The 24,666-nt window shown below is 43.6% G+C and overlaps 1 protein-coding gene and 1 long non-coding RNA gene across 20 annotated transcripts in view; one reads left to right on the top strand and one right to left on the bottom strand.

The window, feature by feature from the left end:
* MCTP1 (multiple C2 and transmembrane domain containing 1) overlaps positions 1–24,666 on the top strand; it is a 767,919-nt gene that overhangs the window by 684,103 nt on the left and 59,150 nt on the right. For all 19 annotated transcript variants that reach the window (XM_089313022.1, XM_051853978.3, XM_017344604.4 and 16 more), the window contains one exon: positions 7,788–7,841. In XM_089313022.1, the coding sequence (XP_089169148.1) occupies positions 7,788–7,841 (54 nt within the window). The remainder of the gene's footprint in view (positions 1–7,787; positions 7,842–24,666) is intronic.
* On the bottom strand, positions 29–23,168 carry LOC149122247 (uncharacterized). Its single transcript, XR_016220535.1, has 3 exons — positions 23,033–23,168; positions 8,499–8,596; positions 29–140 (listed from the first exon to the last, which is right to left on the bottom strand). It is a non-coding gene; the product is annotated as an uncharacterized LOC149122247 (long non-coding RNA).

The following is a 24,666-nucleotide window of genomic DNA, read 5'->3' as shown; positions in this document are numbered from 1 at the left end:
TTTGTAAAAAAAACATTTTTAATACTTTTATCATTATTTATAGAAAAGGGATATAAGAAAAGAATTTTCATTTTGTTTACTATGATTTTCAAATGTTTCATTTTCTAAGATGAATTTTCCAACATTCAGGCTTCAACATACTGTAGACAAAAAAAAAATCTCAAATCAGTGACAGAATATTCTTCTCTGCAAAAGTACACTCCTTCCATTCACCCCTCCGTGACCCTGATATATTGCTTGGAACAATTATATTGCTGTGAATTGTCAAAAAAAAAAAAAAAAAGAGTCAAACCTTACAGACTGGTATGGCCCAAAAGGTGGCAGATACCAGTCTCTAAGACAAATGCTTTGTCTTCAGATTCTAATCTTTAAATACCCCTAATATTCCGAAAGCATGATGTTTACCTGCAAAACCTTTGCTAACCTGCATACTTGCCTGAGACAGAACTCCTGCTTATTGCATCTTTAATGTTCCCAAATATATCCTACGGGGTCAGAGCAAAGTGCATTTCTGAGAAGGTGGTAGGCAGCACGTGGGACTCAGACAAAGGTCACAGTGGCTTCCTCGCTTGTTCTGCTGAGAATGTATTGAACAAAACAATGTGGAATTTTCCTTAGACACTTAAAATTCTCGAGGTTGTTTTCAAAATTTGAAGCATGTCAAATGCTGCTTTTTCCTACAAAGTTGTAGTTCTGGATTGGAAACTGGGCTTTAAACATAGAGATATAACAATATAATTTTTATTTGAACCCTGTTGTATAAAATATTTGGCTCTGAGCACATTACATTGTAGAGAATAGATCACTGGTGAGACTAGTTATCTTTTAGTTTTACTTGGAAAAGCACGTTAACTCAATTTTTTAGCCTTTCTTAATTTTTTTAACCTGATGAATAATATAGTTTTAAGAAGGCATTATTATTCACAAAGCACATTATAGGTTAATAGTTGACCTATTTTCTCTACTCGATTGAATTAATATGCAGTGTCCTAAAGACACCAAGAAGAGTATTTTCCTGCAACCCAAAAATACAATACATCATGAAGCCTTTAGGTGGAGACATAGTTCAAATAAACACTGGAATTCCGTTCACAATGCTTTATGTAAGTATAAGAGTGAAATTTTAATAATATTGAGTAGGAAATATGAGAGGAAATTCATTTAGGATGCTTACACTGATTATAGAATATATATTAGCTATTGTTTAGCCTTCCTTAATGGAAGGGTCTTTCTGCATATTAAGCTGACACTTAAGAAAATAAAAGGTTACATACTCGTGGCCAGTCAAGTAAATTTACTGTCCTTGCACCTTACAGCAAAGCATATTAGACTGCAGATAAGAATGCCATTGTTGATGATGCAGAATACAGGCTGTATGTAATCAGTAGCATGCATCAAAAGCCATCTGATAGCCACATTAAAGCCACATTTCCTATTAAGAGTCAGACTAAATTACAACATGGCACTTTCCAGAATGAGTCAAGGAAATGCATTATGCGAGAAGAAATAATTGTATTTGAGTGTCTCCGTAAAAATCAGGAAGTCTTTTAGCAATAAGTACTAATGCTTTTCTTTCAGTCTGCCTTCTTTTGTATTGCAATATATTCAGCCTCACTGGCAAGCCTATCACACTAATTATTATTACATCTAGTGGTTCAGTTATCTTGATGACTACTGTAGCTGAAATACTTCAAGGTCAAATTCTTAATGGCATGAATCAAACTAAGCAGCCATTGTACAAGCAGTTGCTTTTGAGATATCCTGGATGAAATGGTGTATCTCAGATCTGAGTATGAGTCTTATTATTCTTACAAATGTGGAATAAATTGTATACGCAGTTTGGTTGCACCATTCATTTTGCAATAGTTTCTTATTGGGAAAAGCAGGTGCCTGAGTAAAAATATCTGCACAGGTGTACCTGGAATGATCTTATTGGCCTCAGATCTTCAGCCTGACCTTTGGTATTTTGGAGCAATCTGAAATCATTTAAGTGATCATATGCATATTCCCAATCCACAGAAATTCCATAATTTCAATTTCTACTTCACACGTGTAATAAATCCATTGACACATAAATATATGTTTTGCATGGTTTGCGCGCACACACACACACAAAGATATAAATGAACTCCAGATCATGTTGAACACTGCTCTCCCCTAATTTTTCCGTATCTCTAGGGTGGAAATAGGCATTTAGTCTGTAATGTATCCAAATATAAGCATCTGTACATATTTGGATGTTCTATGAATATGAACTTAAATGTGAAACTTTTGTGACAATTTAATATTTTAACACTACAGTTGCACATCTGGACAGCAGTGATTTCTTCTTTAAATGTGATGCGTTTTTATAGAACATGCTTGAGCAGAGCAACTTGAATTGTGCAACTATTCATTCTGAATCTAGCAAAACATCCATGTAATTTAAAGATCATTTCCAAGGGAAAAAGTGAACATGAAAGAAACTGGTTTTGTCAGCATTGCCTTTCGAGTGTTTGGCTTCATGGTGCTGAGTCCTTAGGTTGCATGTTCAAGGTAACCCGGATTCTTTTGGTTCTTTTTTGTTTAAAGGGATTTAAATAAATGAAAGATTTTTTTTCCCTAGGAAAATAGTTATGCAAGTGTTTTAAAAATTATTCCTATATATTATAGTTTTAACCATGCACCCTTGATTTGTATTAAAAAGCAATAATTGATATCTACTATCCCATAATGATTTTGATAATGAAGCTTACCTGAATCTGTTTTTCCTCATCTAACATAGCCTTCCTTTTGTTGTATCCTTATGGTTATCTCCCTTTTATGTTTTGAAGGAATAATTCTAGACATATTGTCATGTTTTTGTTAAGATGATCAATATAGTCATTACCATTTCAGTCAAATAACATTTTACTTGCTTGCAAATCACAAAGTGGTTCATTGTGTTGGATTTTAATTAAGCCTGATTATATTAAAACAGCTCGTCTATAACTTTGAAGATATATAGAGTCTAGAGATGCAATTTTGTTTCATTTTGAAAATGGATTTCTAAAATGTACAGCCATATATATTTTATAAGTTAATGGCAAATGTTCAACAAAAAGTGAATATGGAAGAAGAAATATTATGCTTTTTAAAATAATGTTATCTTCTTATTCTTTGCTGTAGTATAGCTGGCATACTGCATCTGAGCCCGTCTGTGTGTTTTTGAAAATGTCATCTTTATTAGTATTACATTCAAGGAATAGTACCTGATTCAAGAATCAGTTTCTTTCAAGACCTTCCTCCAGAGTGTGGCATATAAGTCTGTGACGAGCGACATTACAGAAGGTCATGTCACTTTTAACTGCTTGCATTACATCTTTCTGATTTCCCTAGTGCCCTTCCTTTGTTTGATTAATACTACTTGCTTTCAAGCAAGGTATCAGAAAGCATAATTTGGAAAGAGAATTCTAGAGCTGATCTGAGATATTCTGCCTAAAGAAAAAAGAAAGAACTCAACTTTGCAAATGTGTCTCTCATTTTTTAACTTGTGCATATTTTGTCTGTCTTTTCATTTTCTTTTCCCTCAAGGATATCTATGTGTGTGTTATTAAATTATTGCTGACAAATGTTTGGGCAACTGCACTTTGTACACTTGAAAACAAAACTGTGCAGTGCTGATTGGGTTTTATTTGAAGAGGAAAGAGCTGGAATTTGAGATGAGGACTCCTTTATTTGTTTTCCTTAGTGAAGTGTTAAAGTCCAGTGCTCCCTTTCTAAATAGCAGGTGTTATTTGAGTTCTCTGGGAATGTAGTCATGAAACGCACTTTGGTGATATATACAGTTTGCTTTTGAAAGCTCAGTTGGCAGTTTCTGTGTTCCTTGCCGTTGGCTAGCACTCGTGTCTTCCAGGACAGCTCAGCCTCTGACTCACTCTTGTCTCCAAAGCCGTCCGTCTCACTGGACCATTAATGTCTGAAGATCATGAAAGCAGCATTTGCATTTGCGATCTTTATCCACAGCCTCTACTTGTGCCCTTCCGTGGGAGTCTTAGCGTCAGTAAAAACACAAATCGGAAGTTTTTCTGTCGTTAAGAACACAGAATTTGTGCTCCAGGAAAAGTTTCGTAATAATTTCCAAAAATTAGTGTTGCAAACACCAAGTGGATGTCCTTTAGCTTTTATGAATGGCGAACTCTTAGAAGTCCCTATTTGCTGTGGCAGTGGCGCGGAGCACTCTATGTGCATTATCTCATTGGCGCCTTAATGAACACTGTGGGACAGGTGCTGTTATCACCTCCATTTCCCAGCCACCTCTAGCCCCACCTGCACAAAATGGAGTAGTTGGATCCATTCTGAAGCAGCTTCGAGACATCAGTAGGAATCCATCTGTATTATAAATCCTCACTGGTAGATGTTTATGATGTAACATTAAAAGGCACTGGAGGAGGGGAAAAGCCCTCACTAGAGTGCTAAAACACAGCACAAAGGCCTCTCACCGACACAGAGCTTCTCGGCCAAATGTGAAAGCAAATGGTTGTGTTGGGTTCTGGCTGCACATTGGTGGAGCAATTGTGCATGGCCAATTACCCACTTGTGCAGAGTAACAGCAGTTTGGGTTTTGCAAATGAAGAGTCTGATTCCGTAGCCCTCTTTGAGTTGTACTTGGATGTGAGACCCACAGCTGATTTGTGAAATGTGGAAATTGAGTTCATGGTTGGTTTTATGGTCCACCCATATTTTCAGTTTTTGAAAATGAATGTGAAAAGAGCTGCAATCTCCGAATCTTAACGGCTAAATAGTCCTGGGTTCTAATTCCACACAAATGTTTGAAAGCATTTTGTACATTTGCTTTTATTAATCTACATTGCTGATGAAATCTTTCCAGGAAAGCCAAGTCAATTCCATGAAATAAATGACCGACACCCTACCCAAAAGTGTGTCTGAATATAGGAAGGCGAAGTAATGTATTCCTCTGTTCATTTAATCAACAAAATACTTCTTGCATATCTGCGCTGTGCCCTGTACTCTGCTAGGGACAGTCCAACACCATCCTGGCTTTGCATACCTCCTGTATGATAGGCAGTGCAGGGAGGAGGGGTGTGATGCATCCTTAATAAAAGCTAAATGCAACATTGTTATAATTAATTCACAGGAGTAAAACTATGGTTTTCAGGGGCCACCATTGTGGCATAGCAGGTCAGACTTCTGCTTGTGACAGGCAGTGACAAGTGCTTGGGTCCCTGCCATCCACGTGGGAGACCTGGATGAAGCTCCTGGCTCTGGCCTGGTCCAGCCCTGGCCACTGTGGCCATTTGGGGAGTGAATCAGCAAGTGGAAGATATTCTCTCTCTCTCTCTCTCACTCTCACTCTCTTTCTCACTCTTTCTCACTCTCTCTCTCTTTCTCTCTCTCTCTCTCATGCTGCCTTTCAAACAAATCTTTTTTTTTAATTGATGTTCATTTTCCTCAACATATCTGATATGATTCTACATGGGTAATTTTAGCAAAAAAATTTATTCAGATCAAAAATATAATTTTACATGAGGTTCAAAATAATCATTTTTTAAAAATATTGCCGAAGTTGGAAAATGTTTTCCTTTTTTAAAAGATTTGTTTATTTGGAAGGGGGAGGTGGGGGAGAGCAAGGGGGCTTCCATCTGCTGGTTCACTCCCCAAATGACCACAACAGCCAGGGCCAGGCGGAAGCCTGGAGTCATGAACTCCAGCTGGGTCCCACATGGGAGGCAGGGTGCAAGCACTTCAGCCGTCTTCTGTTCCTGTCTCAGGCACAGCACCAGAGACCCGGATGGCACTCCAATCTGAAATATTCCTGTAACCAAGTGATGACTTAACCGCTAAGTCACAATACTATCTCCTGGAGAAATTTTTTTGATGAGACACAGTGTGATGAATCATTGTGGCTGCTTTCCCTTCTAAACCTTCCAAATTTTTTTTTTCCAATCCATGCAGTTTTTTCTTGATGTGCATGAAATTTTAGAAGTCCCCCTGTATTTATGATGTGAATACTCCAAGGACATGAAAAAATCATCATGAGAGGTTATCTGAGGTCCTCATTCAAGCTGTATTGAATTATAATCCTCTTGAGGGCTGATAGGAGTACAGATGAGGTGCCTGTGTGTTGTTGATCATAGTATTCCCACACTAGCTAGTACTATGTGCCTTAGACAAGAAGCTTTACAATAAATGCTTGTGGAGTGACTGGATATAGTTAGGGAGAGCATCAAGACTTGTTGAGGCTTAATTGCTTTGTACAGGGAATCTTCAACAATTTCATAGAAAATGCATATTACAAAAACTCATGAATTGGAAAAATTTTTGTACTAGCATTTATCAATTTTTCTTGCAATGAGGTTTTAGAAATACTCCTATATGCCTCTGAAATAAGCATTAAGTTCTCATTCACTACAGAAAACAGAGTATTGTATCACTGTGGTTGTTTTGAAATGCTACGTGTCCAAATGAAGGGTAGCAGGAATCTAGGATCTACTGTGCGACAGGAGATTGAAAGTATGACACTGAATGAGGAACACTCTTGTAGCTCACCAGGTACATTTGGTTATGTATTGGTTCATGATTCTAGGACCTTTGTATTGGGGGTATGTCTTTAAATCCACTCATACTTTTAGAATATTTGAAAGTTGGGAATAACTGAAAGGCTTGGCATATTGACTTATTTATCTCTGCATGATACAGTCTTGATTACTGAAGTCTTGACTCAGACTATTTCTATTAATAAAAAAAAAAAGTTAATGGACTTGAAAAAAAATTTCAAAATAGTTGATAACCATGATTCTATTGAAACTGTTTGGAAGTAGATATGCAGACTAGACTAGTAAAATCCAGTAAAAATGTAGGTAGCACAACAAATGTCATAAATGCAGTAAGTTAGAACTTCCTTGACTAACACTCATTTCCCAAAGTTTTAAAAATGTTTGATTTCCACAGAATGTATGCTTGTTTGTCTAAATGTCTAAAACCATTCAAAAATAACCTTGAACAGCAGTGAAATCCTGCTCTCAGTGCCTGCAGTTATGTATTGATTGAGCAAGTCCAAAATGACTATGCCGTTCTGCTGAAGTATGTGAACCAGGAGCCATTGAAAATACACATGGAGCAGGCTCACCGACATCTGTCTTTTACACATTATATGCATTTGATGGTAGAAGACATTTCCACTTCTCCTGATGATACCATTCTCATAATCCTTGTGTAAAATCTCAGAGAATTAAAATGAGAGTGCCGGGTAATCCATGAAATCAGAAATAACAGAGAGGTAGTCGGTAGATTTATACATTAGATTTAAAATTTGAGCCATAAAAGATATTGTTAGTTTTACTCCCAAGACCACCAGCATGAATCAATTAACAGACATGGCCTTTTATCTTAGAGTTTGGTGAAAAGTAAATTTGAAATAGCAGAACTGTTTCGTGCTTGGTTATCTAGTTGTACATTTTGAGTGCCTGATTCAGACAGACAGCAGAATAGGCAGAAAGGAAATTTCCTGATTTAAAGCATCCCCCAAATTAATGTGAGTTTACCTTATGCACATTTCAAATTCCTTTAAGTTGTCACAAAACATTTCACATACATCGGGTCCCCTGGCTGCGATTCAGTTCTGTGGGTTTAATCAGTTAAAGGCATTCACCTAATCGCTATCTCTAGATCAAACCTTCCCTCGCAGTGGGTGTATTTCACATGTTAATAAAGTTTTCACTTCCAAAAGGCTCAAACTGACAGGACAAAATTCTCTCCTTTAAAAGCATACACACACAAAAAAAACCGACTTGTGTTTCTGTCTGCAGGTAGTGGAGGACATGCTAGAGGACGAGGAAGAAGAAGATGACAAAGATGACAAGGTAATTATCTTTCCCAGCACTTGGGTGCCTGGGGATGGCGAAATGTAGACATGACACTGTTTTCACAGACAGTTAAAAAAGGAGTTGAAGTGTTTGAGTCCAGAAAATTGGACAGTGCTGTTTATCATCCTAACAATGCCACTGCATGTTGCGAATGGGGAGAGAAGGCTATAAATCCTCCTCGCTTTTGTCCAGAGCTGGGTCAAATATTTTTCTGCCAGGAAAAAAAAAAAAAATCAGTGTGTCTGGAACTTGATAGCTCTTGCGAAGATAACCGCAGTGACAACTGTTTTTGAAGGGCAAAAATGTGTCCTATCTTGAGTATTACAAATCGGGCTCTGCTTTGGGGGATGAGGGGGTAGTACAGCCTGTGTGAGTCGAAGGTGGATACTGTGCCCTGTAATTTTCAAGAATTGCTCAGCCAAAGATCACACGTGGGGAGAGGGCTCTGCAGGGCGTTTACGCCACCCCAGCGCTCACTGCCCTTGCCTGGACTGGGTGGCACGGAGGGTGGCTCCCTCCAGTGGGGAAGCCTCCATCAGAGAGGAGGTTGACTTGAGAATGGTGACCACAGGGAGTAGCAGCTGCCCCCTAGGCCTGCTTGGATTGGATGCCCTCTGGAGAGAGGGGACAGCTGGGGGATGGAATGAGAATGACCTTGCTCCACTGTAGCCATGGCCAGCGCTGGAGGACGGCTTTCTTCCATAAGGATGACAATGGTGCTGTTACGTCCTCCTCTCTGGGCATTAACAGACCTAAAACGTGAAAAATCCCGAGGTGAGATGGGAAGGCAGAGTTGAGAATGTCATGAAATCCTTGCACATTGTTCAGCAAATAGAAGCAGATTTTGACCTCCCTTAAGTTCAGTTACAGCAAAGCAGTGGAACTTCTTGAAGGACAAAAACAGTGTTATGTTAATTTATGCCCTTGAACTTTGATTCCAGTAGAGATGTGCAGGTATATCCTAGTTGTAGGCGCCAGCATTAGAAGACAAAATCAGAGTGATTAGTTAACCTTCCTGATGAGTTTATTTCTTAACTAATATTCAGTAGTTGAACAAAAATGAAAATGCACGCGCACACACACACACTTTGTCCCTACTGGTATTATTTCAAACATGTTAAAATCAGTAGAGCATTTATTTGAAATTTTTCTTCTGTGTATCACTTAATCATTAGCAATACCATCAAACATCAACCTGTAAAATCCCCTTCCTGCAAAGAAACACATAGGTGCTGGTGTTTAATGTTAAATAATGTGTGCCTACACCTCTGGCAATAAATGATATGATTTATTGTTAAGGTCAGTTGTCGAGCTGTAGAGAGCTTGTATTTTTAACTCGCTGTGCCAGCTCTGAATCATCATTTCTCTGCTGATAAACACTGAGCTGCCACCCATTGATGGCCATTTTCCCTTGCTTGTTGCTGCTTTATTATTAAAGCCACCATAAAGAACCATCCCCGCAGCGTGCGTGTCCCCAGAAATGTTAATAAATGGAAACCTTGAGTGAAGTCCAGCACTTGAATGGCCCTGTTTGAAGCCAGCCTGTATTTTTTAAGCTACATGTTGACATCCTATCCTTCCAGTCTCTACCTATGATGGTCATTTTTTTTTTAATAGAGAGTATGTTAGGTGTGGGGAAAAAATGGGCACACCTGGCTGGGGGCTAAGCAGCTCATCCAAGCATAGATGTGAAGTGGAGCAGGCCGGGGTGGGCTGGCGTCTCTTGGAATCTAGTGTTCAGTTGTCTGCAGTTGACACCGCAGTTCCAACACGTTTTCAGATCCAATTTCCAAAGTTGTTTGAATTACTGTGTGAATTCCATTGTGTCCTCCTGTGTGGCGTGCCAACAAACAAACTTTGCTTGTGAAAAGATCGGGAACTGATTTTCATAAATCCAATCCTCTATTTGCCTGATAAGGAGGTTTTTTTTTTTTTTAATTTTCTTACTTGTACTGCAATTGATAGCATAAAAATCGTACCCGGGGCCGGCGCCGCGGCTCACTAGGCTAATCCTCCGCCTTGCGGCGCCAGCACACCAGGTTCTAGTCCCGGTCGGGGCGCCAGATTCTGTCCCGGTTGCCCCTCTTCCAGGCCAGCTCTCTGCTGTGGCCAGGGAGTGCAGTGGAGGATGGCCCAAGTGCTTGGGCCCTGTACCCCATGGGAGACCAGGATAAGCACCTGGCTCCTGCCTTTGGATCAGCGCGGTGTGCCGACCACAGCACGCTAGCCGTGGTGGCCATTGGAGGGTGAACCAACGGCAAAGGAAGACCTTTCTCTCTGTCTCTCTCTCTCTCACTGTCCACTCTGCCTGTCAAGAAAAGAAAAAAAAAAGGAAAAAAAATCATATCTGGACACAATAAATTTCTAATGTAGTAATTAACAATAGATGTCTAAGTGCTTGCATAGTAGAGGGAGGAATCTTTGAATGAAGGTCTCGAAATGCAAAGTTTCACTGGACGTGATGGGCATAGAGGCCCCTGCCACTACCCGGGTGGCTGCTTCGGTCTCCTGCCTGGCTCAAGCAGCGCACGTGCTTAAGTCCTGGCTATCAGCGTGTCGGAGTGGCAGAAGGGTAATTTCCTACTTAAAAAAAAAAAATGCATTGCTTTCCCTATTGAAAGTTTGTGTAGAGAGTCATGTGTAATGGAATTTCATGAGAAAACAAATGTATTTTTTGCCATACGAGCAGGTACTGACCTCTAGCTCTCATTATTTCTCTGTTTTCTCATATGGTATAATAGTGGGGTCAGGTCAGTGGGTCCTCTTATAGGATAAAAGTAAAAAAGATTAATAAATGTGCCAAAGCCTCACTTTAATTGAACCTGAAGCATATGTTGCAAGTATGTAAAATATGTCCCAGATGTTTCACCAGAGCCGGTGCCTGGCTTTTCCCTGAGTACCACAAGGCAGCTATTAGTCCTATAACCTTTGGACTTGGGGGTAAATGGGGTATTACGTGGCGCAGAATGGAAGCACCTGTTTTCCATTCAGCAAAGACCCCTGGCAGGCTTTGCCTAAGCCCATCCATATGTTTTCACTTAGCAGATTGTTGGGAGATTATGAAAAGTGTCTTTCTTTAGAGCTAGCGCTGATATGCGTCACTCACAATGAAAGGGCAAGTCATTGGCTACTTGACAAGGTCCGTGTGGGCATCCACTGAAGTCCTTTATTGCATCTGAGCTTGGAGTGTTTTCTCTCTGCGTAATTATGCACGTGGCAAAGACACAGGTAGAAGAAGTTGGAACACAGATGATAATTACTTAGCATAATTGCTCTGTAATAGCTTTTCTTTGGGGCTGACTTTGGCACCTGCAAGGACTTGGGTTATCATTGGTAAAAGCTAAATCATGATTTACCTGGACCCCCAGATCCTGAAGTGTTTCCACATTACAACCTTTAAAGTGTCTCTATTCCCAGGAGCTCTTCCTTTTTTTATTGGAAAAAAAAAAAAAAAGCTAATCATTATTCAGATGAGTGTTTGTGATCTATACACACATTCTAAGACCCGTCATCCACGTTTGCTCAAGTCTAAGAGCTTCTCTCTTAGTCCAGTTCCATGGCTTTCACAAAGACAGAGAAGGTGCGTTTTAAATGGTGAGTCTTAGGCATCATTGACTTGTTAACATGTCCACGTGTCTGCATGACGTAGTTACGCTGGGATCAGCTGTGCTGGAGGTGACATTTTTCCTGAATTAAATGTTAGAAAGACGACGTGCTGCGTGCGCAGTTCCCTTTGCTGTAGGGCATCCTCTCGACTCTCGACCACAGTCACAATGTGATCTGATTCTTGACCTGACACCGAATCCTGCCTTTGTGGTTAATAGTGCGGCTTAGCTAAATTTCCGCAGTGGAGTTACCCACAAGCCACAAAATGGTGTTTTTCAATATGCTGTGTGTACTAATCAGTGGTCCATCTGTATAATCTAGACCTCTGATTGGTGAAGATCACCTCTCCTTTTGTAGTTTAAAAAGTTTATGTATGCTTCCCATGGTGCATCCTACCCTGGTAATAAGATCCAGCTGCAATATCAGGAAACGAAAGATAGGATGCAGGTTTTCCTGGGCAGAAGCATGGATTCGCATGCGTGGCATTCTAGTAATGTTTATTGATAAAAGATATTAAAATGTTCAGGCATTTATGCGTACAGTGCTTTTCCTTTGTCTTCGACCATTATGACAAGGTTGCTGTGTTTCCAAATAACTGGAGGCAGTGAGTGAAACATATCTGAGTTACTTCAAAATACAGATTGTTTGCTTTCATTCTTGAAATCTATGTTTTCTGGTTTGATTGTCCAGCCTTAAACATGTGTATAACATCCCCAAGACTCACATGCCTCTGCATCTCAAATCAACCATAAGGAGGGAAAAGAGATAGCCCAGTGTGATAGGAGGGAAGTTTTTAATCTACCAAAACGGAATTTTCCAGTTAAGAGTCAATGAAATAATTGCGTGGCGGGCAAGCAGATCAAGGCATTAGAGAGAGGCAGGAACAGAGGAGACAAGAGGAAAAGGTCTTTTGAAAAATACTTCCGGGGTGAGCATTGTGGTACAGTGCGTTAAGCCCCGGCTTAGGCTGTCCCACGTTCCATATAGAGCCCCTGGTATGGACACCCATCTCTGCTCCCAATCCAGCTTCCTGCCAGTGTGCACCCTGGGAGGCAGCGGATGAAGGCTCAAGCATTTGGGTCCTTGCCACCTGGATGGGAGACCTGGATGGTTTTCCTCGGTCCTGGCTTTCGCTAGCCTACCCTCAGTGTTGCAGGCACTGAAGGAGTGAAGGTATTTCTTTTTCTCACTTTAAAATGAATCAGTAAGAGTCAACTTTACAGATGTGAATCCTGGGACCAGTGTTGTGGCACAGTGTGTTCAGCTGCCTCCTGCATTCCATAAAGGCACCACTTGGAGTCCTGGCTGCTCTTCCCATCCAGGGAAAGCAGCAGAGAATGGCCCAAATGCTTGGGCCTCTACACCCATGTGGGAATACCAGATGATGATCCCACCTCCTGGCTTCAGCCTGCCCAGTCTCAGCCATTGTGGCCCCTTGGGGAGCGAACTAGTGGATGGAAGGTCTCTCCCTTTACATCTCTCCCTCTGTCTCTGTCAGCCTTTCAGATAAATAAATAAGTCTTTAAAAAAAAATCCTAAGCCACATTTAACTGGAATACCATTGTATTAGTTTCTTCATTTTCCTCTGTTGTCTAACAGTTTACCGCAGAGGTAGAAGCTGAAAACGCCCATTTTCAAAGCTCTCCATTCAGTAGGGCAGAAGTTCAAGTGCAGCTCACTTAGGTCCTCCTCTCGGGGTCTCGCCCTCCAGGCGTCTGCCAGGCTCAGTTCTCATCTGCAGGTTTCAAAGCATAAGCTTCTGAACTTCCTTAGGTTGGTATAGGATTCAGTTCATGGACTGGAAGGACCAAAGTCCTTGTTCCCTGATGAACTCCCTGCTCCTAGTGGCCACTGTCCACGGCCCCTCCATCTCTCGGTTTCTCAGTGAACTCTTGCTGGGGTTGAGTCTGACACTTCTAATTTTCCCTCCCTCCAGGAAAAGGTTAGTTCTGTTTAAGAACTCATCTGATGAGCTCCGGCCCACTGAAGCCAGTCCCCTGCCCCCAACCTCTTTCTTTTCTTTATTTTTCTTCATCCCTCTTCTTGCTTTCTTTTTCTTTTTTTTTCTCCCTAATATTTATTTGTTTGTATTTGAAAGTGAAATTTACAGAGAGATAAGGAGAGTAACAGCGAGAGAGATCTTCTGTCTACTGGTTCACTCCCCCAGATGCCCACAACAGCCATGGCTGGGACAGGCTGGAGCTAGGAGCTTCCTCCAGGTCTCCCTCATGGGTGGTAGGGGCCCAAACACTTGTGCCATCTCCTACTGCGTTTCCCAGGCCATTAGCACTAGGGAGCTGGATCAAAAATGGAACAGCCAGGATTTGAACTGGCACCCATCTGGAATGCTGGCATCACAGGTGGCAGCTTTACCCACTACACCACAATGCCAGCCTGTCTCTCCCTTTCTTGAGGCCAACTGTGACATGGCACCTAACCTGATCAAGGAAATGAATTTCCCAACATATTCCTATACCCAGCACATACACGGCAGGGGATTATACATGACCTACACTCAGAGTTGGGACTTTTTTTTTTTTTTTTTTTTTTTTACAGGCAGAGTGGACAGAGAGACAGAGAGAAAGGTCTTCCTTTGCTGTTGGTTCACCTTCCAATGGCCGCCGCGGCTGGCGCGCTGCAGCCAGTGCACCGCAGCTGGTGCACCGCGCTGAATTGAAGCCAGGAGCCAGGTGCTTCTCCTGGTCTCCCATGTGGGTGCAGGGCCCAAGCACTTGGACATCCTCCACTGCACTCCCGGGCCACAGCAGAGAGCTGGCCTGGAAGAGGGGCAACTGGGACAGAATCCGGTGCCCCGACTGGGACTAGAACCCGGTGTTCCGGCGCCACAAGGCAGAGGATTAGCCTGTTGAGCCACGGCACTGGCCACAGTTGGGACTCTTGGCAGCCATCTTAGAGTTCTTGCCTGCCCTGTGTGAGAGTGAAAATGAAACTATATTTTGTGTTGCTTGGTTGGATGTATTGCTAGGCAATGACCCAGACATGGCCTTCCACTGATTTTCTGACTCTTGGTTTAGCATCTGCTCTCTTCCTTGAGACTTGGTTTTCCAGGGGGAGAGAGAAGAAAGGAGGTCAAAACACAGATGCAAACCCTCATAGACGTGATCTTTTAGGTGTCTGGGCCGTGCGGTTAGGGAACGTACCCAGCTAGGGGATGCTCACTTCTGCTTTTCTTCCTCTTCCCACTGTTCTCTTGCACATCCACCCTTTGCCCATTATATAAGCTAAGGCATGTGCGGTGGGAAGAATAATACCCAAAATGTTCCCACCCTGGTTGCTGGAAGCTATGAATATGTCACACTGCTGGCAAGGAGAAAGACGGTAGCCGACAGGATCAAAGTTGCTACTCAGCTAACATTAAAAGGGGGAGGTTATCCTGTGTCCAAGAGAATCACGAGTGTCATTAGAAGTGGGAGAGGCCATCAGAGCAGACTGCAAAGCCATGGCCGAGATCAAGTGTGAGGACCTTGGCAGCAAGAATAAAGAGCAGCTGACACAGCTGGGCCCTCTTGAAGGTGACGTCTCAACTGTGCCTCTTAAAAGAGACAGGTGGCATGAGGTCTGCTGTCTGTCACCCTTGTTCTCGTGCTCATTAACCAGACTGAGAACGAGAACCTCAGAAAGTCCTCCAAAGCAAGAAGTTCAAGCTCCTGGCTCTGTAGCCCAAGAAAGTGAGAGCCTGCACCATGGGCTCAATCTGAGGACCAAGAAATGGATGCAGAAGGAGCAGCTTTGACTCACTTGCAAAGTGCAGGTCAAGGCCTAGGTCAAGGCCTGAGGAGTGTAGCATCCGTGAAACATGGACTGGCTGAGAGATGCAGGGAGCTGCCGTTGCTTTGAGGATGAAGTAGGGGAAATGGGCTTAGCCTTCAGAAGCCAGAAAGACGAGGGAAAGGACTCTCCCCAGAGCTTCCATAAAGGAACGCAGTTCAGCCCTCATCTTGGTTTTAGCCCGGTCGGACCCATTTTGGACTTCTGATCTGTAGAGTTGTCAGATAATAAATCTCTGTGATTCAAGGTAACTTGAAAGGAAACTACTTCAGGTACCTTCCAACTGCTGTTTCTATTCTTCAGAAAACACTATTTTGTATTTTTTTTTTCAAGCTTAGGTTGTTTTTGCTTTTTAAGAGGCAGAGAGAAAGAGAGGGGGCCTCCAGTGATTGGTTCACTCCCCAAATGCCCGCCACAGCCAGAGCTGGGCCAGTGCCAAAGCCAGGACGTGGGAATGCAGTCCAGCTCTCCCATGTAGGCGACAGGGACCCAGCTACTTGAGAGAGCGCTGCTGCCTCTCGGACTTCTGAAGCTAGAGTCAGAAGCTGGAGTTGAGGGGCTAGTGCTGTGGAGTAGAGGGTAAAGCCACTGCCTTCAGTGCTGGCATCCCATACGGGCGCCGGTTCTAGTCCCGGCTACTCCACTTCTGATCCAGCTCTCTGCTATGGTGTGGGAAAGCAGTGGGAGATGGCCCAAGTCCTTGGGCCCCTGCACCCGTGTGGGAGACCCAGAAGAAGCTCCTGGCTCCTGGCTTCAGATGGGCATAGCTCCGGCTGTTGCGGCCATCTGGGGAGTGAGCCATCGGATGGAAGACCTCCTCTCTCTCTGCCTCTCCTCTCAGTGTGTAACTCTGACTTCCAAGTAAATAAATCTTTAAAAATAAAAAGCTGGAGTTGAGTATTGAACCCTGGTACTCTGAAAGGGGATTAAGCATCTCAATTGCCATGTTGACTCCTTGCCCTGCATTTCCAAACACTAGTTGTGAGCTCCTACTTCTTCCTTGTTGGGCCTACTCTTCTACATAAATATGGCTGCTCAGTTCTCCCTTCAGAATGGAAACCAAAACAGTATCTAAGGAGAAAATATTTGAACTCAGACTTGCTGTAACTTTTATTGCAGAAAAACACGTCTCCAGATGCGAGTGGCTGATAGGCTGTCTCCTCTGTTGCAGTGGGGTTGGGTCCTGTTGAGGAGCCTTGTGATGAGGGGTGAGTGGGGCAGCAGGGCAAGGCTAACCTCATTTCTCTAAAGAGGAATCTCACTCCCTCGCCACATTCATTCTACTCCTTACACTGTTTCACCCTACAAAGCCCTGGGGTGCTGGGTATTACCCATATTCAGGTAACAGACCCTTTGAGAATCTTAGGGCAACGGACTTGGTCCTCAGAGAATACACACACACACCCAACCAACACATATGCATACACTTTCTTATGCCTTTTTTTGGTGTGGAAATTGAATTATTTCCAGAAACATTAAAGTATATTTATGAAAACATACTTATTGGAGCCAGCATTGTGGCACAGCAGTTTAAGTCACTGTTTGCAATAGCTGCCTCCCCTGTGAGAGTGCAAATTCAAGTCCTAGCTGCTCTGCTTCTGATCCAGCTCCCTGCTAATGTGACTGAAGAAGCAGCAAAAGATGTCCGAGGTACCTGGGTCCCTGACACCCATGTAGGAGGCCAGAATGAAGATACTGACTCCTAACTTCAGCGTGGACCTGACCTAACTGTTGAAGCCATTTGGGGAGTGAACAAACGAATGGAAGATTGTGTATTTGTGGGTGTGTATGTGTGTGCATGCCTGCGTGGGTGTGTGTCTGTCACTACCTTTCAAATGGATAAATCTGTTAAAATCCTATTTATTGCTCTTGTCCCATTCCTGTTGATATCAGTATCCATTTATTCAAACCTAAGATGAATGCAAATTTTTGCAGCTAAAATAAAATTTACCTTAGTTCAAAAGTAGCCTTGTATCAGAAGGCTGTTTGGCGGATTTTGATAGCGTAGAAGGATCTTTAATACAGCAAGGGACTTGTTATCTTTGACATCCGTTTGACTGGCTTTTCAGTTTCCTAGCTGTAAGTGCTGGAGACACTGGGTGAAGGAAAACTAACAGACAAAAGGAGACTTTCTGTGACTTTATGAACTGAGGGTTAGGCATAAAGAGGATTCCTAAAATTCTTATATAAATGAGGTCATCCTTGTTTTTTTTAGATTTTATTTATTTATTTGAAAGGTATAATTGCAGAGGAAGAGGCAAAGAGAAAGAGAGACAACGTCTTCCATCCACCTGCTCACACTCTAAATGGCTGCAACGGCCAGAGCCAGGCTGATCCGAAGCCAGGAGCCAGGAGCTTCTTCCGGGTCTCCCACATGGGTGCAGGGGCCCAAGGACTTGGGCCATCTCCCACTGCTTTCCCAGGTCATAGCAGAGAGCTGGATCAGAAGAGGAGCAGCCAGAGCATGAACTGGCACTCCTATGGGATGCCAGCACTGCAGGCGGCAGGTTTACCCACTAAGCCACAGTGTTGGCCCCAATGAGGTCGTCTTTTGAAAAACCTATATCATGACTAGCTCATCATTGTAAAATTGATAGCATTCATGGTTAGGGTCATTGCAGCCAGAATTTGCTTTCCGAGTTACCCAGTGATTCCAGCTGTTGGTGGGTTTCTTCCTGTAAGTAAATGGGCGAGTTTGTTCCTGTTCGTGCCACACTGAGGAAGCATTGCTCCACAGTTTTGGGATGTGGTGCAAGAGGAATGCCTCCAATGTGCCCTTCCAGAGTGGCACCTGGGCTAAAAAAATTTCAGTGGATTTACCAAGATAATTTGGCAAGAATCTCCCTCCAGTAAAGCAAACTGTGAACTGACTCATTCCTATTGGTGTAGTCAGATTATCTTTGCAAAAAAAAAAAAAAAAAAAAAAGGCAGAACTTTCATTGGAAGGTCAACAAAGTGTTTCAAAGCAGGTCCTCTGGAAATCCAGTTAACTTGTGAAATGCAGCCACGAACAACTCTTTCTCCCATTTCTTGACAACAACTCTCGCAGTAGCACTGTGTCAGCCCTGGCTCTCGGGAGGTTGACAACGTTTGTAGAAATAGACGCGATTTTTTCTGGCTCGCCAGCGGAGTCGTTGACACCGGCTGACACCACTGCCTGTGGAGATGAAAAACCCATTTCTTCACCAAAGCGGCAGAACCAGATGTGTTGCCAAGCATCACAGATGCTCCCTCTGAGCCCAGCGTGCCAAGATTCCTCTTCTGCCTGAAAGTTTGTTTGGCAAAGAAATGCTTCACCATGTTAAAGCATTGACTGTGCAATTCTAAAAGGAGCTCACAAAGTAGGAATTCTTCCTTGGTCGTGAGAGCTTGCCAACAGGAGTTGGCTATGTAAATAGAAACATCTATTTTCATTAAGCTACAAGCAAACGGGAAATATTAAAGAAATGTCAGAGATGCTGTAGTGTTGACATCATTCAATGAGGACGCAACTTTTCAAGAAACGTGTGGCTTCACCAAAAATCTTTCCAGTGATATGTGAGTTATTTTTCTTGGTGATGTGAACTCATCAAAAATGTTGCAGTATGAGTTTTTTTTTCTTGAATCAAATCCAAAGTCAGGTAGAAATCCTGGGCTTTATGAGTACCGGTATGAGCCCTTGCTGCTCCAGTTCTGATCCAGCTGCCTATTAATGCGCTTGGGAAAACAACAGAAGATGGCCCAAGTGCTTGGGCCCCTGCCACCCAGGTGGGAGACCTAGATGGAGTTCATGGCTCTTGGCTTTAGCCTGGCCCAGCCCCAGCCATTGTAGACATTTGGTGAGTGAACCAGCAGATGGAAAATTGATCTCTCTCTCTCCTCTCTCTTCTCTCCCTCTCCCTATTGAATAAATAAATCATTGAAAAATCCCAGTCTTCAGAACTGGAAGTGGTCTTATATAAAGGAAAAGATCCTCGATGTCTAATAGATACGCAGAGTAGGCAGTCTAAGATTATGGATTGCATGCTTCCATTGGCCAGAATCTTGCCAGGCAAAAACTGCTGCAGTTTTGTGGTCTATCATACTATATAATTAATATAAAACAGATATGAAACTTCATGGCACTATTTTTTTTCTTAAGCTAGATTCAAAGTAAGCAAAGATACCTGACTTGCAATCCCATTAGTGGGGGGTTTTTACTTAGAGACTTATCAACAGGAAATGGTTCTAGAGGTCTTACTATGGTAGTGATGATATCGCCTGTCTTTCAGCCTTTGGTGGCGTCTTATGTTCAGAACATACTTCCCTGCCCACTAGGGTAGTTTGGCTAGTGCATACCACTTCTAAGCACAAGGTTTAGGAGTCGTCATAGATGCTGCCGTCTCTCTTTGCCTTCTGCACCAAGGCCAGCCCTTATATCTAATTATAATATTAAAAACATCAAGTCCCAAGAATGGTATGGACTAAGATACCAGCCTAGACTGAGTTATGTTGCAGTAACAAAGACCTCAAAATCGCCGGCACCGCGGCTCACTAGGCTAATCCTCCGCCTTGCGGCGCTGGCACACCGGGTTCTAGTCCCGGTCGGGGTGCCAGATTCTGTCCCGGTTGCCCCTCTTCCAGGCCAGCTCTCTGCTGTGGCCAGGGAGTGCAGTGGAGGATGGCCCAAGTCCTTGGGCCTTGCACCCCATGGGAGACCAGGAAAAGCACCTGGCTCCTGGCTCCTGCCATCGGATCAGCGCGGTGCGCCGGCTGCAGCACGCCGGCTGCAGCGCGCCAGCCGCGGCGACCATTGGAGGGTGAACCAACGGCAAAAGGAAGACCTTTCTCTCTGTCTCTCTCCCTCTCACTGTCCACTCTGCCTGTCAAAAAAAAATTATAATTAGATATAAAATATTTTTTTTTACTAGAGCAATGAGAACCTAAGAAAAGAAGTTTAAAAATACTTTTTTCTTTGTAAGTTCACAGACCTACACTTTTCTCCCTGGAAAGCCCAGTCTCGGATAGAGGTTGAACTATTTTGCTATTGCATGTCTCTAAGAGTAAAATCTTCTCCTTGTTCCTTAAACATGTATTGAGGGACAGGTTACTGGAAAGATCACGATAAATATGACTGAATAGGATCCATTCAGGAGTCATTGTCCGCGAGGGCACTCTTTGTTTTGTAAGCCAAATACAATAAAGAATGTTATAATAACTTTATGCATAGTTTAGTGAGAAAACAGGAGAGAACCATCTTTATAGACTTGTTAGCAAACGTTCCACAAAGGAAGCCGTATTGGGTTTGGTCTCGATGGGTGAATGAGAAGGTACCAGGGAATGTGGCATTCAAAATCAAGGCATGTGTAGAACGGGAGGTGTGAGACACTCCAGAGAGGAAGCAGAGGGGAATGACTCTGGAGACGTAAATTTAAGACCGAAGGCTTTGGCCATCATCTCACATGATGAAGAACATCTTCACATGATGAAGAACAAAAGAAAGGATTTCTAAGTAATTCTTTAATTCTTATTTGCAAGACAGAGTTCTCATCTTCTGGTTCGTTTCCCTGGTGCTTGATGGCTGCTGCTGGGCCAAGCTGAAGCCAGGAATCGGGAGCTCCATCCATGCCTCTCACATGGGTGGCAGAGACTCAGTCACTCAGGCTGTCACCTGCTGCCTCTATATTAGCAGGAAGTTGGATTTGGGAGTGGAACCGGGGGTCAAATGCGAGCACTCCAGTGCAGGACGCAGGAGTTCCCACCAGCCTCTTAACTGTTAGCCCCAGTGCCCAGCTGTCACAGGGAATCTTTGCTTTACGAGGAGCTCTTGGGGTGGTGCTGTGGTGCACTAGGTTAATCCTCCGCCGGTTCTAGTCCCGGTTGCTCCTGTTCCAGTCCAGCTCTCTGCTATGGCCTGAGATAGCAGTGGAGGATGGCCCAAGTGCTTGGGTCCCTGTACCCACATGGGGAACCAGGAAGAGACTCCTGGCTCCTGGCTCCGGATTGGCGAATCTCTGGCCGCTGCAGCCATTTGGAGAGTGAACCAACAGAAGGAAGACCTTTCTCTCTGTCTCTCTCTCGCTCTCTGTCTGTAAACTCTACCTGTCAAATAAATAAGAACTCTTTGGCATCAGGGCAGAGGCTGGAATAAGAAGGAAATGAGACTCTCTAGGAGGTACCACAATCATTCTAGCCAAAAACAAAGGCATCTTTAATATAAATAGTAATTGTGATAAGAAGTTTAATATATAGTTTTAATAGTAACTGTTGTAAAATTATTGAAAAATTTGTGTTGAATAGGGTAAGTGAAATTTTAGTGTTGTGGATGATGTGAGATGCCTGGCTAAGAAATAAATTAATGTAGTTCTTTAGATATTTCAAAGAGCTTTCCCTTCTTACCTTTTTTTTAAGATTTAATTATTTACTTTAAAAGAGTTATACGGGGGGGGGGGGGGGGAGAGGGGTCTTCCATCCAATGGTTCACTCCCCAATTGGCTGCAATGGCTGGAGCTGTGCTGATCCAAAGCCAGGAGCCAGGAGCTTCTTCAGGGTCTCCCACATGGGTGCAGGGGCCCAAGGACTTGGGCCATCTTCTTCTGCTGTCCTAGGCCATAGCAGAGAGCTGGATTGGAAGTAGAGCAGCTGGGACTCGAACCTGTGCCCATATGGGATGATGGCACTGCAGGCAGTGGCGATACCCACTACACCACAGCGCCGGCCCCCTTCTTACCTTTTCTTTTTTTAAAAAAAACTTTACTTACTTGAAAGGTAGGGGAGAGGAAAGGAGACAGGGATCTCTCATCTGCTGGTTCACTCCCTAAATGTCCACAATAGCCAGGGCTAGGTCAGGTTGAAGTCAGGAGCCTAGAACTCCATCTGGGTCTCCCATGAGGGTGGCAGGAATCTAACTACTTGAATCATCACCTGCTACCTTCAAGGGTGTTATTAGCAGCACACTGGAATCAGGACTTGAGCCAGCACTTGAACCCAGCCATTCCAGTATGGGGTGCAGGTGTCGCAGGTGTTGGCTTGACCACTGCACCGAGTGCCCTATCTTGTTACCTTTTTCAGTACTCACAGTAGCTCTATGGATGAACTGTCAACTTCCATTCCGATGCTTGAGCATCAGGAAGATTAACTTGGCTGGTGTGGTGGTCACTAAGTCTACTCACCAAGTAATGGGGAAGTAATTGAGTCTAGAAACAAAGGAATTAGGTAAATGTTCTGGTGAAGAAACTGAGACCAACAAATAAATCCTTGAACTGATTGTTCTTCCCAGACGTGTTGTAGCAAAGCCTGTTGACCCACCTGGAGACGACACAGAGACTACTTAGAATGAAATTGGCCATCGATAGCCCATTCTGTCAGTATAGACCTAGCAAGTGTCTGTGTACCTACCCAGCCCTCTTGGCACTGGGCCTTGACAGCATTTGGAAAAATGTTGACAGCCAGTCCAAACGCGGTTCCCCCACCCAGTGTGCTTTCAGGATGCACAGATCCAATGTGGAATCAAGAGGGATGAATGTAAAAGAGAGCAAAATATTTTCAATGCATCCAGCATTGATTCAGGAGGAAGGGAATATAGTAATTGTGTATATGCTGACTTTGGTCTAACAGTCATTAGGACTCTCTGAGGCTGGAAGAACCAGTCTATCGAGCAGCAGGTACCACTGTCTCTGTTATACAATGAAAAGATTGAAACCTCTGAGACTTAAGTAACTCATTAAAAGTCAAGACGGAAGTGAAACAATCATACTTCAAAGTCTGATCTAAAGACCAACATTCTTAACAACAAACTCCCCAGAACTTAGTGTCCCAAAGTAATAATAATTTACCTTGAATTTCTCCTTCATCGTTCCATGGGTTGACTGTGTTCACGTGAACGGTTCTTGCTTGAATCTCCCGTGTGTTTCTAGACCGAAGCCCAGGAGGCAGCCGTCTGAAGAAGCAACCAGGCTAGGTGTTCACTAGGTGGCTCAACCCAATGATTGTGGTGGTTGCTCACTTATGCCGTGGCAGCTTGGTTCTGAGAGGCTGAATCCAAAGCAAATGTTTGAAAAGACTCAAGCAGAAGCTGCAGTGTTTCTTCAACGGAACCCTTAAAGTCCTACAGAGCTAGTTATACCACATTCTTTTAGTCAAGCAGCGCACTTAAGGCCAACCCAGATTCAAGGAGAAAAGGACTTTAGTTTTACCTCTTGGTAGGGAGTATCAAGTTCACATTGCATAAGAACCTCTAAAGTAGGACAGCTTTAGAAAATAAAATCAGGGGCTGGTGCTGTGGCATAGCGGGTAAAGCTACCACCTGCAGTGCCAGCATCCCATATGGGCGCCAGTTCAAGTCCTGGCTGCTCCGGTTCCCATCCAGCTCTCTACTATGGCCTGGGAAAGCAGTAGAGGATGGCCCAAGTCCTGGGGCCCCTGCACCCACATGAGAGACCAGAGGAAGCTCCTGGCTTCAGATCAGCACAGCTCCGGCCGTTGCAGCCAATTGGGGAGTGAACCAGCAGATGGAAGACCCCTCTCTCTGCCTCTCCTTCTCTCTCTGTGTAACTCTGACTTTCAAATAAATAAATAAATCTTTTAAAAAAAATCAGTCACAATTTCCAAAGAGCAAATACTACTACTAAATAGATGCAGTGTAGCATTGAGGCATATGGAGTTGATTGTTTACCAGGAGTTTCTTTATCTAAGCTTTATCAGCATGCGGTGCTGCGTTAGGTTATCTCAAAAATGAAACAAACATGGCACCTTCCAACTGCCAGGTACGTCATCCTGTGTACTGATTTTTTGGTTGTGACTTGTAAGCAGCAAGGGACTGACTGGGTTGTTCTCTGCTCCTCCACTGCAGAAGTGCCTAGCTTACGGTTCAGGACTCCAGCCAGAACTCTCCCCTTCTGGTTGACTCTGCGCTGTGGCTAGTTGAGAAGCAGGAAGAAGCTGCAAAGAGATCCCTGTGTAAATTGCAGTGGTACCCATTTTCCTCCATTGAGAAGGAGGACAAAATGTCAATGGACCATTTTCAGGCTTCGCCTACTGGTCCAGGCTGTCCAAAAGAAAAAGTCGGGTGAGGAAGTGAAAGTGCAGAATATTATCTTCTTTTTTTTTTTTTTTTTTTTTTTTTTGACAGGCAGAGTGGACAGTGAGAGAGACAGAGAGAGAAAGGTCTTCCTTTGCCGTTGGTTCACCCTCCAATGGCCGCCGCTTCAGCCGGCGCACTGCGCTGATCCGATGGCAGGAGCCAGGATCCAGGTGCTTTTCCTGGTCTCCCATGGGGTGCAGGGCCCAAGCACCTGGGCCATCCTCCACTGCACTCCCTGGCCATAGCAGAGAGCTGGCCTGGAAGAGGGGCAACCGGGACAGAATCCGGCGCCCCGACCGGGACTAGAACCCGGTGTGCCGGTGCCGCAAGGTGGAGGATTAGCCTATTGAGCCACGGCGCCGGCCGAATATTATCTTCTTAAAACAT

Source organism: Oryctolagus cuniculus, chromosome 14 (assembly GCF_051225735.1).
Source record: "Oryctolagus cuniculus isolate XC-2025 breed Fujian yellow rabbit chromosome 14, ASM5122573v1, whole genome shotgun sequence".
Taxonomy (NCBI): domain Eukaryota; kingdom Metazoa; phylum Chordata; class Mammalia; order Lagomorpha; family Leporidae; genus Oryctolagus; species Oryctolagus cuniculus.
Note: the sequence above shows the minus strand (reverse complement) of the source record. Positions and strands in the feature narration are given on the sequence as shown.